The 17185-nt window shown below is 38.4% G+C and overlaps 1 protein-coding gene across 1 annotated transcript in view; it reads right to left on the reverse strand.

Annotated features, from left to right (window-relative positions):
• Positions 1-5387: 5387 nt before the first annotated feature.
• The window catches only part of Ube2e3 (ubiquitin conjugating enzyme E2 E3), a 66271-nt gene continuing 54473 nt past the window's right edge, over positions 5388-17185 (reverse strand). The window contains exons 4-6 of the mRNA XM_038337979.2: positions 12216-12348; positions 8441-8588; positions 5388-6026 (exon numbers count right to left, since the gene is read on the reverse strand). Coding sequence (XP_038193907.1) covers positions 5929-6026; positions 8441-8588; positions 12216-12348 — 379 coding nt within the window. The 3' untranslated portion in view covers positions 5388-5928. The remainder of the gene's footprint in view (positions 6027-8440; positions 8589-12215; positions 12349-17185) is intronic.

The raw sequence follows: 17185 nt of genomic DNA on the forward strand, positions 1-17185 counted from the left end.
AACAGTTTATAATTAATATAAACCTCTGTGTTCCTTTGGGACTAAACTGCTGCGGGACAGAAACTAACGTCTACAGCTTCCCCTGGGTTCTTCACTGTCAAGCTTCTCACACCAGCACTGTTCAACCAACCACTCCTCAGAGGGTTTCCTTCCATCCCTTATCACACTGAGGTGGGCTCAGTTTGCTCAGCAGATTTAAATATTCATAAGTGAGATAACTGGAATTAGACTTTCCAATTAGACTTATTAGGAAACTAACTGAGCGAGAGAGTAAAAAGCAGGCTTTTGACCTGCATGTTATCCCATCTCCTCTTTTCAAACCCTGTACATAGGAATCTCACTAAGAACTTTTCATGTTCCTGGGCAGCTCCCCTACAGAGCAGCACATAGCATATTATACAATCTACCTACTTATTTCCCTCAAAGCACTTTTTCTTAAAATGATTCTCTCAAAGACCTTCCCCTCCCCCCGACTTTCCTAAAATACTGGTACACAGTCATTAAGACTCTTAACAGAGGGACTATCCTTTGAGAAATGTGGCTCTTGTCCTTCATCATTGTAAAAACATCAGAGTACACTAGGCTACCCAGAACCCAAGAAACACCTTCTGTGGAATGTAGTCATCGAGGTGCTGGCACCCAGTACACAAAGTCTATATCTGCTTCTTTGTGACAGCTTTCTCTTTACCAATAAAAGGAGTTATGAAAATACATATGGGAAACTGTGTAGTCATAGTAAAGAATGACTTCTGGTGGATTGATGAACTTTTAAAATTTGAACATTAACTCATTCTTCATTCTAAGTCACTGACAAAAGTGTTATTACTTGGCCCATTTTAACAGGAATAATCTAAGCAGCATTTACCATGTACAAAGCATTGCAATCAGTGTGCTGGGAATTAAAGAAGACATGCTTGTTATGCAGACAAACACCATGTGGTGTGGGATAGCCTTAAGTTGAAGATTTACCTCCATGATAAAATAATCATCTCATCAGCACTTACATTAGATACCAGGCTAGGTATTAGCCAGAGGAGGATATGTCTTCCCAGGGCTCACTGTCCAAGCATACAGAAATGGTGTTAAGTTGAATTGGGTAAAACGTAAAAATAGTAAGAGTAATTTTAAAGACTACTGTTCTCATTTTGTCTGTATGTATAATACCGAGGAGGAGGGGCAGGAGATGGAGTGTGGTTTTGTGTGTATGTATAATGTCTAGGAGGAGGAACAAGAGATGGAGTGTGTTCTGTGTGTATGTATACCGTCTAGGAGGAGGAACAGAGATGGAGTGTGTTCTGTGTGTATGTATAACGTCTAGGAGGAGGAACAAGAGATGGAGTGTGTTCTGTGTGTATGTATAACGTCTAGGAGGAGGAACAAGAGATGGAGTGTGTTCTGTGTGTATGTATAACGTCTAGGAGGAGGAACAAGAGACGGAGTGTGTTCTGTGTGTATGTATAACGTCTAGGAGGAGGAACAAGAGATGGAGTGTGTTCTGTGTGTATGTATAACGTCTAGGAGGAGGGACAAGAGATGGAGTGTGTTTTTGGGTGTATGTATAATGTCGAGGAGGAGGGGCAGGAGATGGAGTGTGTTTTCTCTTTCCACCTTTAATGTGTGTTCTGGGCTCACTCCGGTGGTCATGTTTGCATGGCAAGCACTTTTATCTGCTGAGCCATTTTTCTAGCCCAAAAATATTTAAAATGTCAGCTAGTATTAAGTATATTGAATATTATATAGACTGAGTAAATTCACTAAACATTATGCAATTGATTTTATTGTTATTATCAGTAGGGACATCTGTTTAGCTTCTTATTCAGCAGAAAACAAGTATTTTTTTTTAAAACCAAGACATCTTTTTCTTTTGCTATGGAGAAAAACCCTATCTGGACAGGAAAGTGATAAACTACCTAATAAGGATGTATAAATGTATCCATCTCTGTATGTTTCATAATCTAAACAAACTAAGCAATTATCAAGCATTTAAACTTTGAAGAACAAACTCTCAAAGTAAATCAGTTAACGGGTTATAGAGTATATGTGTCTTCTAACTACTACCTGCCCACCCACTCCCTGCGTTTCCCAAAAAGAGAAAGATAAAAAGGACTTCTTCTTCTTCTTCTTTTTTTTGTTTTGTTTTTTTTTGTTTTTGTTTTTGTTTTTCGAGACAGGGTTTCTCTGTGGCTTTGGAGCCTGTCCTGGAACTAGCTCTTGTAGACCAGGCTGGTCTCGAACTCACAGAGATCTGCCTGCCTCTGCCTCCCGAGTACTGGGATGAAAGGCATGCGCCACCACCGCCCAGCTTAAAAAGGACTTCTTGACTTTTAGATAGGACACCAGGCTTGTTGCTCAAAGAGGAAGACAAGTGCTAGGTTCTCTGGGATGCGTGTGCAGATGGCATCCGAGGAAAACAGACGGACAAACCAACAGGCAATGAGTGCGGTGCGACATAAATGTTCAAAGGGTGGATGTGAGATAAACTGAGGCAATCTGAGGGGAACCCTTTGAGAGACATGCACGAGGCAGAGCTCCATGATTGCGGGATTCACTGTCTACATGCCCAGCTACTTACTTTGTTATGTTCTGCTCTACTTTAGAATATACCCAGGGCTAAGCTCCAGCGCTCTGCTGCCTAACCTACACCTAATGACAAAGACTAAAGGATGTCTGTAACTACACACACACACACACACACACTCTTCAGCTTCTTAGCATTTATGTATGTCGACATTGGGAGTTCTTACTTAAAATTCACTCTGGACTTCCAGTGCAGACACAAGCAGTTGCAAGCACAGCAGGTGGCAAACTGGAAGATGTTGGTTCCAGGGCATTCCCTGCAGGGAGCTGCTTGTGAGTTCAACAGTCAGAAAGGAAAGAAAACTGCAAAAACAGAAGCGCACATGCCTGGGACAGATGTGCATAGGTCTCAGTACTAGGTTAACAGAGTGGACGCTGTCTGACAGTGAGCAAGGATTTAACACTCATTACCACTGATAGGCAGTTATATAAGCCACTCAGCAATGTACTCTGTAACCATTCTGGAAGCACTAACAGTCCACTGGGCAGAAATGCTCCACTGCACACTGGAAGACAAACACTGAAGAACTTCCGAAGGAGAAACTGAGGAGCTAGTGATAGTTGACTTAAATAATGATTATGTACTAAAGTGTAATTATTGTTATTGGGATATTGCTTGAAAAAACTAGTGAGACTTGATATAAAACGAAGAGGCTTGTACATTTACTTACTCTGAATAAGCAACATTAAATGAAGTATAACAATAATGCAATTGCTGTAGGATTAGTTTCTTAAGGTGGACCTGACAAAACATAATTGATGTTTCAGCTCATACTTAAATGATCTGTCCAAAGCCCACAATTTAAACTGCAGCTAGCAATGTGTTAATAATCTATGCATTACCATGAGGATAATCGCAGTCTCAGGACTAAATGGCCTCTCATATTTACGCCAGTCATTCTTCTATTACTTGAACACCACTGAAAACCAGTGGACTGGCTAAAGTTCTTTTACAAATCAGAGACAAAACTCAAAGCTCTTCTGAGAAAAGGTAGCATGGTAAAAATACAAATTTTTATTCCCACAATTAGTTAAGATTTCCTAGTTCAAAAGAAAAGGTCATGTCCATGTAATTAAAATAACATATCTGATATGCTTATCAGTACAAACTTTTAGATGTGGTTATGTAAAACGCTTATCAGTACAAACTTTTAGACGTGGTTATGTAAGATGGTTTTTACTATTACTCATCTCATTTTCAAGTTTTTAAACAAAGGGAACTATCCTAAGTGTTCTGGTAACAAAAACTAATAAACTACTTCATATTCATTAGAAATAAATCTGAAACTAAAATTGGTTCTTAAAGATCTACTCAAATAATTTATCTAATTTTAGAAATTATAATAATCGATGAATAATTCTTTTACAGGCAACAATTATAGCAGGTATGCATATCAGACACGTTTTTACACAGCCCAGCTCCTCAGAGGGTGTGTGATCATTACGACACCACAGGTCTGACAGGATACATGGTGGCTCGGCCACTCTCACACATTCACGAATTACAATTGGAAGGGCAACACAGTAACACCCCAAGGCTCAGGACAAAAGCTTCCATGCACCAAGAGAAGCTTATTACTCTAGGGTAGAATGACCAATCTCAGCAGTGGGATGAAGTCCTTTCCACAGCTTACCATGATTAAGAAAATCATTTTAACTATCATGCAAGGCTTCCACTCTCATCATATTGACTTGAACTGTGGATTTTTAATTTGTTTAAAAAAGGATCAGAAGTTTTCTGAAATAAAGCTTAAATCTTCTAACATTAACATGTTCACTGTGTGTGTGTGTGTGTAGCACTTGTAGAAATTAGAAACCTGTTAAATTTAGTTTTTCCCTGATTTAGTATTTCTATCATCAAATATTTGAGCAGAAGTTCATATTTTAATAGTGGTAGTCTATGTAACTAACAGGACTCACTTCCCTAAAGAAATGTCTGTGTACGTGTGTGGTGCTGGGGATGCCAAGGCAGCCTTAACCACTGAGCTAGCATTCCCCAGCCCAAAGTAATACTTACTCTTATCCTAATGATAAATTTCCATAAATTTTATGATGGTACTGTATTACCATATTTAGGATCGGAAAAGAAACTGACCACAGATAATTTATTCCAGGCACAGGGGAAAAAAATAGTACAATCATATTGTTTACAATTCTCTTAAGAAAGCTTAATAATTACAAGCTAAATAGTACACTTCATAATTACAGTTAGAAGTTATTTACGCTCTACATCCTTACAACAGTATGTCTTCAACCCAGAGTGCCACATCTGCACATGAACACACCTTCTACCTTAAGGGAAACAGGGCCTTTGCGCCTCTGGTTACACTTGCTGGCCATGGATCACAGTAACAGTAATGCACCATAAAAATTCAAGATCAGGATTAAAGGGAAAAGCACCATAGAAAAGCAGTCACAGAAAAGCAATTATCTGACAGTATTGTCCAACTTTTAATAGACATCACCAATTTGGAAACAAAATGCTCTGTAAGACATGGAGAGGGTCCTGAATAACCCAGGACTTCATTTTCAACTCAAATATTACATCATCAATGTAGAATTCATGTTTTTTTTCTTTTTTTTTTTTAAAAAGAGCAATGGTTTAAATCCAGCTTCACATTTAAGCCCACTATATGCTCTCCTTAAAGGGAAAAACTCTACACACTTAAGATTTTTAAATGCTTTCAATTTAATAATTCATCCATTTGTACTAGTCCTTAATAATCAATCTTCATAGCCACATCCTTATTTCGTCAACAATCATCTCAGACACACCTTCTGACAAGACTTTCAACATTACGACAAGAAACTATGCCTTCAGGAGCATGTTTATTGTGTTTGAGATGATACATCAGTGCTCTCTGAGCTACAAAGGGTAAAAGGAAATCCTCTCATTACAAACTGACAAAGAGGGAAGGTAAAACATCTTCACAACAGCATGAACCACATACTCAGAAATAGATCTGGGCTTAATACAAATGACATAATTCCTAGTCATCTACAGCTACTTTTTTATAACTTCATACAGATAATGAATTAGGCTAAAATGCACTATAATATTTGGTAGACTTCAGGACCAGTATCCTTAGTACATCACAAAATACATTTTGATATCCCAAAGAAGCAAGACTTGCAAGTAGGCATTTTAAACATAACTAATCTACAGCTACAAAGTTCTACTCTTGATAGCATTTACCTTTTGGGGGAGTCTCCCAGTCTCCAAAGGATAAAGGCAGAGAGTAGAATCAGTATAACATGTACACAGAAGTCCGTATTGTAAAGGCTATAAAGATCCGAAGCACAGTGGGAAGAGGCCTTCTGCTCCTTCACACTGCATACAAATTTTGAGAATTATGTTGCGTATCTCTTGGTCCACTGTCTGGCTATCCTGTCATGTTCTGCTCTGTTGGTCAAATACTGAGTGGCTATGCTTCCAACCAGAGGATCCGCTGGAAAAGTGAAAACATTAAGACATCATGTGTGCTTTACATGTACAGTTCTAACATGGCATTACAGTATAAGTTATATTTTAATATAGTATGCTTTGATTTTTCCAAAGAAAATTATCTATAACGATATAAACCCCTTTTACTGAAAAAGTCAATGGTAAATTAACAAATATTTTGAACTTTATTGGGAATCATACATGACTACTGTATTTACATTATTTTTACTTGCATCTCTCCCCAAACCATTCACTCAAATTCAAAACATCTGTCATTATCATTGCTACACGTATGCATACCCTCCCCCACTCTTAGGTTCATGTGTTTAGGGTCGACAACTTAGGGGCTCATCTCTAGAAAAGACATATTCTTGCTCCTCAGCAGCCACTGATTGTAGCGCTCTGTCTCTGTCTCTCTCTCTCACACACAAACACACACACACACACACACACACACACACACACACACGGCATGTCAATCGCTAACGTCGCTGTGCAGGTCTTCCTTCTGCAGCCTAAGATATTCTGTTGCGATATTATAGATTCAGCTTCTCTGTCACATTATTCTTGACATTTTCTTCAACTATGAAAGTGGAATAGGTGTATTTTTGTCTTGTTATGCATCTTCACATAAGTTTTACATGAAGCTTCCATCTTATAATGCTATTCAGAATGAAATGTTCCCTGACAGTCATACAGTTGTCTCTAATTGTAAACACAAGCTACAAAAAAAAAAAAAAAAAAAAAAAACAAAAAAAACCTTACCTGTCATTTCATTTTAAATATAATTTTAAAGTAAAAGTGAATCTGAGATAAAAACAACTTTCATAAGCAAAGTCTGTGCACGTGGTGCAGAAGGTGTTCCAAACACAGTCATCCTGACGAGTAAAGGCTTTCCCTGTTAGATTCCAAGACTCACAACCCTCTACCTAGCAAACAACTACTAACACCTTGATTTTTTTTTTCAGATATTCTATATATGCCTTAGATCTAGAACATAACAATATTTGTTAGGTATGGATGTATCTTTAAAAAAAATCTCTATATCTTGATATACTAGATCTAAAAGACTATCTCCCTGTAAGTTCAGAACTGTTCCACTCTTCAATAGCTACCGTCTCTTTGTGGATACTCAGGTTATTTCCATTTGTTTACTTAAACAAATGCACAATTATCTCTTCTTCTCTTCCTCCTTGAACCCTCTCAAGTCTAACATCCAAGCCCTCACAGTAGTGACTTGTAGGTCTAAACATGACTCTAACAAGTTTGCTACCCATGTTCAATTTCTTAGGAGGCATTTCAGAAGTCATTAACTATACACTAATAACTTTGAGTTTCTACATAACAATCTAGACTGACTGATGAGTAGTAACTGCAATATCCATTACTGCTCTATTTAACAGTTAGTTTTAATACAAAAAGGGAGAAACCCCCAGTTATTGGGTGAGTACAGTGAAGCACATGGCAACATGGAAGAATGGAAAAGGAATCAGGGACACTGCTTAACTCTGACAGAATTGATCTGTACAGTCCCAGTTTAGGAAGTAGAGGTTCCATAGCTGACAGTACAAAAATCACCATGGAGGGGTATGACATTGTTGTGAAATTTAACTATGTAAAGATATGTTACATTTGTTTATGCTGTAGAATATTTTTAATGGAAAAATGTGCTACATTTCTTTTGCTGCAAAGACTTGTTACATTTGTTTGTGTTGCATTTGTTTAATTATGTAAAGATGTGCTGCTGTTTGACCTGCTTGCATAAGGCACTTGGATCGGCCTAATAAAAAGCTGACCTAAGCAGTAAAAAGTAACTAGGCAGTAGAGGGAGAGGTGGGGCTGATGAATACAAAGAATAAGTAGGAGGAAGAATCTAGGTGAGAGAGAGAGCGGAGAGGGGAAAAGAACAAGGGAGAAAGAGAGGTCCATGCCAAGGGCCAGCCAGAGACACACAAGAAGCAGTGAAAACAAGATGTACAGAAAGAAAGGTAAAAAGCCTCAAGGGAAAATGGAGATCAAGAGAAACATTAAAATAAAAGCTAATATAAGGCTGAGCATTCCTAGCCAATAATTTCTCCATGTCACGATTTAGAAGCTGGTTGGTGACCTAAATGAGATTCTGCTACATAACAATAATAAACTAAATGAATATTAAGAAACTTTTGACTCAGTGTCTAATTGATATGATATTGGTTTCCTCATAAGTCTTTGGTGATTTTAAGAGAAGGTTTTACCAGAGAGCCCCAGCTAACTCAGAAGTATGCATGAGAAGTCAGCCTCAGATTCACTATTCCGCTAACTCAACCCCCATGATTATCCGTCAAAACAAATCTTATGCTGATCATCTTTCTAACATTTATTTCTTGATTAACATTAAACTAAGAAGCCTTATTTATAGATTTAAAAAGATTTGCTTACCAGGGTTGCAGTCTGTCAAAAGGGAACAAATAGAGAGCAAAACCTTTGAAATAGTCAAAGCAGGACTCCAGTTGTCTTTGAGAATATCCAGGCAGATGACTCCCTGACTGTTGATGTTGCAGTGGTAGATTCTGGTGCGGAAGGTGACCTATACACAGTCACAGAACAGAAGAGAATAGGGCCGTGTCACCAATCCATCTCAGCAGTCCATGTCCCCGATGATGCTGACAACAAATAACTAACCAGTGCCACTCTTGCTTAGGTATAACAACAAAATTGAATAGTTTTATTTGATTTAGCTAAAAATATTGGTTTGGTTTTGACTTAGTATAGAAAGAACTATATTTGCCCTAGGTTTTGTTAAGGTTGTTTTGGTTTTAGTTGCTATTATTGTTTTGTTTTAGACATGAGGTGTTTAGATATGTAGCTCTGGCTGGCCAGGTTTGTTTCAAACTTATAGCAATCCTCCTGTCTCTGTAGTGCATACCTATAATCCCAGTTGTCAGGAAACAGAGCAGGAAGGATCAAGTAGCAGGGAGAGACAGCTGCTAGACAATTTCCATTTCCACTAATGGTGCCAAGAAAAATGCAATTGTAAATGTTAATTCCTCACAAAGAAATATATCCTGTTAACCTTTCTCCCTACTTTTTCTAGTTTGTTGAGACCAATTTCCAATATGAAAAACTAGGCACATAGAAGTAACTCTATTTATAAAAATAGACAAAGTTTACTAAAGCTTTATTATATAGGCAACAACCAAAGAATAAAAAAAATGTATCATTCTCAAAAGAATCCAATTTGTGGCACTATAATAAGAGGATTCCTAACCCTTTATTTATTTAGAAAGGCAGACCTGCACATCTGAAGAACTTTTAAAGATAACTTTTAGGATTTTAGATTCTAATGGTCACACTGTAAAACACTCAAAAACAGTCAAATCTGGAGTATGTTCAAATGGTTAAGGACGATCTTGTTATAAAATGCTACAGTTAAACAATGAAGTATTATTCAGCTGTTTAAAAAATGACATCATAAAATTTGCAGGCAAATAGGTGCAACTAGAAAAGTATCATCCTGAGTGAGGTAATAACCCAACTGAGAAGGCCAAATACAGTGTGTACTCACTTACAAGTGGGTGTTAACTAATAAATAAATGATTATCAAGCTACAGTCCACAGACCAGAAACGGTAGGCAAAGAGGGCTCTAGGGGGAGTGATGCATGGACCTCCCTGGGAAGGGGAAATAGAATACACTTTACACATGGACTGGCAGGTGGAGATGGGAGCAGGAGACTGAGATGATGTGGGGTGTGTGTGTGTGTGTGTATGTGTGTGTGTGTGTGTGTGTGTGTGTGTGTGTGTGTGTGTGTGTAAGGGGGAGACAGCTGGAGGACTCCCAGCAATGGAGGATATGGAATCTGTAGTCAGACAAGTCTTCCAGTTGAGCTGTTAGCCAAGAGGATCCTGTGGAGATCCCCAAACAACCCAGGCTGGTACAAGGAGAGGGCACTCTCCACAACGTGGCAGCGGGGGTCCCACTGCTGAGGATAAAATCCACATAACTTACTGAATATAGAGAGGTTGAGTTATTGCCTGCATGGAGCTTTTACACCCATGTTCTAGTCTCTTTGGCGTGGGAAGATAACTCTGTAGGCTATGGAAAGAGAAACCTGGATACCAACAAAGCCACAAAACCCTCAACCTATAAAATCTGTCCTGCCTGCTAGATGTGCTGGGGAAATAATGATGTAGAACATCTAGGAGTGGCCAAACAATGTCTGGTCTAACTTGAAGCCCACACTAGCCTTACACTGCCTGGATGGCCAGGAACTGGAGACTGGATAGCCCAGAAACCCAGGGTTGACTGGTAAAAGTACAGCAAAGCAAACCAGAACAGAACCCTACTTCCCAAGGACACTCTGCAAAACTCACAGACGGCACTGTCCAGTCACCACCGTCAGAGATCCCTCGGGAGGCAGGTGTGTGCAGTGCAGAGACCCACAGCCAGATATGTGGAGAGACAGATTCTAATTGGAGGTCTCCATCAGGTCCCTCCCCTTGGAGACCAGGAATCCCATAGGGTGGGGGAAGTAGGAGTCAGAGGTAGAGTGGACACCAGAAGAACATGACCCTCTGACTCAACTAAGCCGAGTTCATAAAGGCTCACAGAGACCAAAGTGGAAAGCATGGGGCCTGCATAAATCTGAATCAGATCCTCTCTCTCCATGCTATGGCTGTTAGCTTGGTGTTTTTATGGAACTCTTATACTTGAAGCAGGCGTGCCCCTGACTCTTTCCTCCTACTGGGTTGCCTTGTTCAGCCTCAGTGTAAGTGCATCTTGTTTTATCCTTTTTGGCTGTCTTCTCTTGGGAAGCCTGCTCTTTTCTGAAGAGGACTGGAAAGGGGAGTGGGAAAGATGGAGGGAGGGGGGATTGGGAGGAGTTGAGTGAGGGAAACTAAGATCTGAATGTAGTGTATGTATGAGAGAAGATTCTATTTTCAATTGAAAAGGAAGGGACGGAGGGAGAGACAGATCATCCTGTTTTTAATTTGAGGTGGGACTTGATTGAAATGTGTTTGAGGATACTTTCCAGAAAATGTCAAATGTCCTATCTAAAAGTCAAGTAAGTCTTTACAGATACAGATAGATGACAAGACAGACAGACAGACAGACAGACAGACAGACAGACAGACAGACAGACACACACACACACACACACACAGAGAGAGAGAGAGAGAGAGAGAGAGAGAGAGAGAGAGAGAGAGAGAGAGAGAGAGAGAGAGAGAGAATTGAAAGATAGTCGATGGATGGACAGATGAGACAGATAAACCGACATATATGTACATACATGTATACACTGAATCATTATATATTTTTAAAGAGATTTAAGATTTAAAAAGAAAAGAAATTCATACAAAGAAATACCATTTTTTAAAAAAAATCAGATTTTCTTAGCTTTTTCTACTTGTTTATCAAATTTTATTATTTTAGATGCCTGTTTGAATTCCAAGGAGAAAGAGAAAGGGTGTGGATGTGGGTTGGTAGGGAAGTAGGGCAGATCTGGAAGGAGCTGGGGCAGACTATAATCAGAATGTATTACATTAAAAAATGTATGCAATAAAAAAAAAAGAAGCACTTTTCTAGCTGGTGACTATGGTCCTGACAACCTTCCTGGCACACTGGAGTCCTCTGTGACAGGCTCAGCTACAAAGGCTATGCTCCAGGGTTGTTAGATGAGTACTTTACAGTGAGAAGCCAGAGGAAGAAGCCCTTCAAGTCAGTATCATGTTTTCTGTTAGCTACCCAGCCAGACACTCAACTTAAATGAATTAAGGAAGCAGGTAAAAGTGAGCTTGCCATTCTTAATTTTATATTACACTCAGAGAAGGCACAAAATGAGTGTGCAAGTCAGTTTTCCCTTTTTTGTTAGTTTTCTAGTTTTTGCTTACCTATAAATAAAGATAAAATCCTTTTAGCCTATTTCTGAAAGCTGTCAATAGGTTTATTTCACAGAGGAAGTTTTGCATAAGTTCATATTTATGTTTTATTCAATTTATAGATTTATTTACTACAAACAAACTATACTGAATACAAAATTACTTTTAAAAGGCACAAGTCAACAACGTTTTGGTTTCAAAATAATTAGTTCTGAGTTTTCATATTAATTCATGAACAGCAATGAAATAAAAGTTATTACATCAATATACGTATAAATTTTAAAATACCTGGGTTTGGGAGAAGGATATTTAATCAATGTATATACAGGTTCTTACCTTTGGTGGCTTAAATGGATAATCTGAAGAAAACGTGATATCCAGAAAAAAAACACCACCTTCGTATACCGAACCTGGTGGACCAAGTATAGTCGACCTCCATTCATAAATGTTATCTCCTTTAGGCCCAGCACTAGTTAAAAGAAATCAAAAATCAATATACAGATCTATAAATACCTATATAATCACCTGTATACACATCTATAAAAATTTAGGTCAACATCTTAAGATGAATACAATTCAACAACTAAGAATAGAATAAAATTAAACAAGCAATCTAAAGCAACAAGATTAACCAGATGTACTCAAGCACACATTTGAAATATTCCAAATGAAACACAAACACTATATAACTTTACCCAATGCGTCCTGTTATTTGTTATACTCCCTCCCCTACATCCCCACAAAGTTGTTAACACTGTGATCCTTTCCATGTGCTCTTCCAAAAAAATAATTTAGAAGTCAACAGTTACAATTTCAGTAACCTTGACAACCACAGTAATCTATAATCTGCATGATAAAATTTTTAACTAATCTGTAATAACCCCCACCAATATAAGACCAAGTCTTGAGGTCATGAAAACTTTATTATCTTATATACTTATAATCTATTTCTTATAGGATTTTATTATGTAAACCCACGCTGGCCTAGAACTTGCAATACTATTGCCTTCCCTACTGTATCATTGTAACTGCAGGCATAATCCACCATGTGCACCTCATCAAATCTATTTATGCTACTGCTTAATTACTATCTTTTCCTGCAGCCAGTATGTATTCTTTGGTCAGACTACAACCATGCAAATAAGCTACTCTTCATTCAAATTTCTTCTCTAGATTTAAACACTCACTTGGAATCCTCTGAACTTTACTAAGACACATTGGCATAATCATGAATTTTCAACTCACATTTGACATCTGTCTTGTGCTCCCTCTTGCCCTATGTGTTTATATGAATGCTATGCTATTGATATGGTCTCATAAATTACTATTTCTTTCCAATGCTTTACAATTTACTACTGTTTGTAATCATTTTGCTGTTGGAATCATCCTAGATTTGCCCAGTGGGAGAGCCTACAAAACAGCTCTGACATGCTTCTAACACGCTGGCATCATTTTAGAGTATATTCTCCCTTTTTGACATGAGTAACGCTCAACTCTTCTAGCCTGGAATCAGCCTCAGGCACCCTGGGTCCTTGTAGTGGAATGTTAAGAAATTAAGACTTGAATTCTACTGAACCACATTAACATTTCAATGCAATGTGCTCAACATCAGTATCACATATGGAATAAAAACCTAACAGTTCAGTATAACCTAAACTCACAATTTGTGGCTAGTACAGGAACTCTAAGATTCCTGTCAACACTGCACACCCGTTACAAACTGTCATTCTCTATTTGTTTAAATTTTCACTTTTATTTTTAATCATGTGTATATGGGTTGGGGTAGGCAGGGAGGACATGCGCACATGAGTGAAGGTGCCCACATAGTCTAGGAGACAGTTTCAGATTCTCTGGAGGTTAGGGCACCTGATATAGGCAGGTGCTGGGAATCAAATTCAGGACCTCTGCAAAGGCAGCACATGTCCTTAATAGCTGAGACATGTCTCCCACCCATTTTCCTCTAAGTTTTTATTCACAAATTACCCTGGATTTCTAAATGTAAGTATGCAAATACTTTTGTTTTTTAAACTTCCCATCAATTTAGAAATGATCTGGAGGTCCTATTTAAATAATGGTGGCACAGTACTGCAACCTTATTAATAACACAGGCGTCATTTTAACATGTATCAATTCTGCAAAAATGACACTACAAAACTAGAAAGCTCCAGAGACAAAATCTCAACAAAGGCTATTCTATACTCCCAAATGTTTTCTTTGTTTCTGTACTTCACTGCGACTACGTCTGCTCTACTGACAGATGTTGCAAATACTCACTTGTATGAGTACCCAAATATATATAATCAACTTCCAAAGAACAAAATTACCTCAGAACACTTATATTTCAGATGACTGAACAGAAAGTAAGTTGAGGTCAATGCATTTTAATGGACTGTAGAATTATAGACTGAAAAAATGGTTCTTTGGACAAATCCACCAACCCTGAGGAAATAAAGATGGACAAGGTGAAGAATCCATCTTAAATCCTGTTATTTGGTAGAAAACCAAAGATTCCCACTGTGAAACTAAATCCCCCCCATGCTGCATGAGAAGGAGCTCATTTAACCCTATTCTAGCAGGGCATTAAATGTAACAGAAGCACCTGGCCTACAGGGTCTCCATTTACATTAAAGCACCATTTGGAAAAGAGAGGCTGGGGCAGACCCACCAGGAAGTATGGGAAGAGGAGTCCATTAACTCAAAGCATCTCATAGACCAGTAGCAGACCTGCCACAGAGGACTCAGCTGAGCAGCAAGTGGGGGAGGGTGATAAGGACCAACTCTTTGCTGACTGATCTCGATTCTTTGTTTCTGTCCTTTCCACAGTGCAGAACTCCACAAACTTTCTCTTTGCCTTACACTGTATCAGTTCCCTCTCAGGTGAACAACATCCAAAGAATCCAGCAATCCTTTTTCCGAAACTTGATTAAAAACAAACTTCTGTTTCTCTATCCCATCAGTTTTCACCTTAAGCTATTGTTCTTTTAATAGAAAACCCTCCTTCAAAGCTCTGTCTTTGTCAGTGTCTCCAATTTCTCTGTTTTAAGAGTTTCAAACTGAGCTCCTTTCCTCATTTTTCTATAGAAACAACTGTTATCTAAGGTCAACAATGACATCACTCGTGGGCCCAATGGTCATTTATCATGTATCAATTAGCTAAATTTAAAAGTAGAAAGTCAACTGAAAACCCAAGAAAGCAGAGGAGGGAAGAATCAACAAAATAAAGTATATATGAAAATCCCATATGAAAAAGCTGTTGATAAGTTAATATAAAAAATAAAAGTAAAATATTAATAAAACAGGCAGTTTGAGACTCAGCAGTTGAGAGCACTGGCTGCTCTGCTGAGGACCCAGGTTCAGTTCCCAGCAACAGATGGTGACACATTAACCATTTGTGATTCCAGTTTCTCAAGTGTCAATGCTCTCTCTTCAGGCCTTACTGCATGCACATAGTACATACACATAAATGCAGGAAAAACATTTGCTCAAAAAATAAAAGTAAATAAATGTCTTAAAAGATAAAACCATGAAACTAAATAGATATTCTGCATATCAAATCCATAGGGAGAATAGTGTCAAATATAAATTCTTCCAACTTCATCTATGGATCAATGCTGCTCCTGTCCCGAAAAGAAACTGCAGCAAATTATTCTGTGAGTATCAATAAGCTCATTCTCATGTGTGTGCTGAGAAGAACCCGGAGTCTTTGCTCAGGACGGCGGGGACAACTTGGAGATAGACTGACAGCACAGCTACAGAGACAGAAAGGACGTCAGTGTGCACAGTGAAAGAGGAGAGCAGGAGCGAGAAGAGAAACCCGTGTCCCTGACTTCAGTTCATCTCATCAGGTGCAAAGGCACAAAGGTAACAAACGGTACAGAGCTACTATAGGAAAGCAAACTGACAGAGGCAATGCAAAATGTCTGCTTTTCCCCCCACTTCTGCCTGTGGATAATTTACTTTGGAAGACAGTTTGGCAGTTTCTTAGTAAGCACATCTTAGCAAATGATCCAGCAATCACATTGTTTTTAACCAGGAAACCGGAAACTCAACACACACACACACAAAAAAACCCTGTGCATAGCAGGTCTAGTGTGGAAAGCAACCAAGATGATCTCAATAGATTAATAGATGTAGAATCTGTTACAAAGGGGGGTGGGAAATGGATGGGATGGGATAATAGGTACATTAGTGTGAGCTTACTCACGCTAATAATAATAGTGAGTAATAGTGCGATTACTTGTGAGCTATTATTTATAGACAATTTATACTGATATAGATTCTAACATATTGATACAAATTCAAATTATATTTGTTATACTGAATATGCACCTATTTCTGTTAACAATATTTGTGCACATATGCAGACTTATTTTGTCATATTGTATGCATGCATGCTTCTACTTCTGCTTAAAACATTTTGTATACTGATGCAATTTTTGGATATATTTATCATACTACCTCTGATCAAGATGCTTATACATTGTTTACATTTTGAGATCACTGTCCTCATTTGCTGCACATCTGTTTAAAGACTGTTTCATTTGTTTTTAATATGAAGCCTTAGTCTTTAAGCTATATATGTATTAAGAATTACATGTCAATAGTCATCCATGTTTTCCATACTTAGATTAATCAGGGTCTTTAAATGCATAGAGACTGTATTCCACGTAGATAGGTAATCTTCAAACATTCCAAACATCTGTAGGATATGACATTTAAATAACTTAGGATTCTGTTGACGTGAGACACAGATGCTCCTGGCAGCACCCATCTATTTCCTAGAGAATGTTGGGCACCAAAGACAGCCCACTTGGAGCTTGTTTTCTTCTTGGCAAAACTGGCCTTTGGGCAAAGATCTGCCCCTGCCTCAACTACTGACAAAATGCACAATGTCCAGACTGGATGAGCAGGATACAAGTAAAAAGACTGCCAACCCTTGCCAAGATAGGGTAAGATGGTTTTAAAAATTTCCTGCCTCTGAAAATGGTCTGTCAGTCACTCGAGGCCTTAGCCAAAGTTGGTTGCTCCAATGTTGCAAATCAGACTTTGGGTGATTGCCCAGGTAGCCAGCTGTCTGTCATCTACTGCACATTTTGGAAGCTCCCTGATTGCACTTCCTGTCTACTAAAGTAATATTATCTCCTTTCTCAGGCCTTTGATGGGGTTGAAGACTAGACAGTCATAGTTACTTTCCTCTTATGGCTTAGCCAAGCCATTTTTAATCTAAGATTTAGACTCCTTAGGATAGGATAACTATCAAAACACTTAGCATCTGTTTCTTGTTTGATTTTTGTTCATGCTGATTG

This window comes from Arvicola amphibius, chromosome 7 (genome assembly GCF_903992535.2).
Source record: "Arvicola amphibius chromosome 7, mArvAmp1.2, whole genome shotgun sequence".
Classification (NCBI taxonomy): domain Eukaryota; kingdom Metazoa; phylum Chordata; class Mammalia; order Rodentia; family Cricetidae; genus Arvicola; species Arvicola amphibius.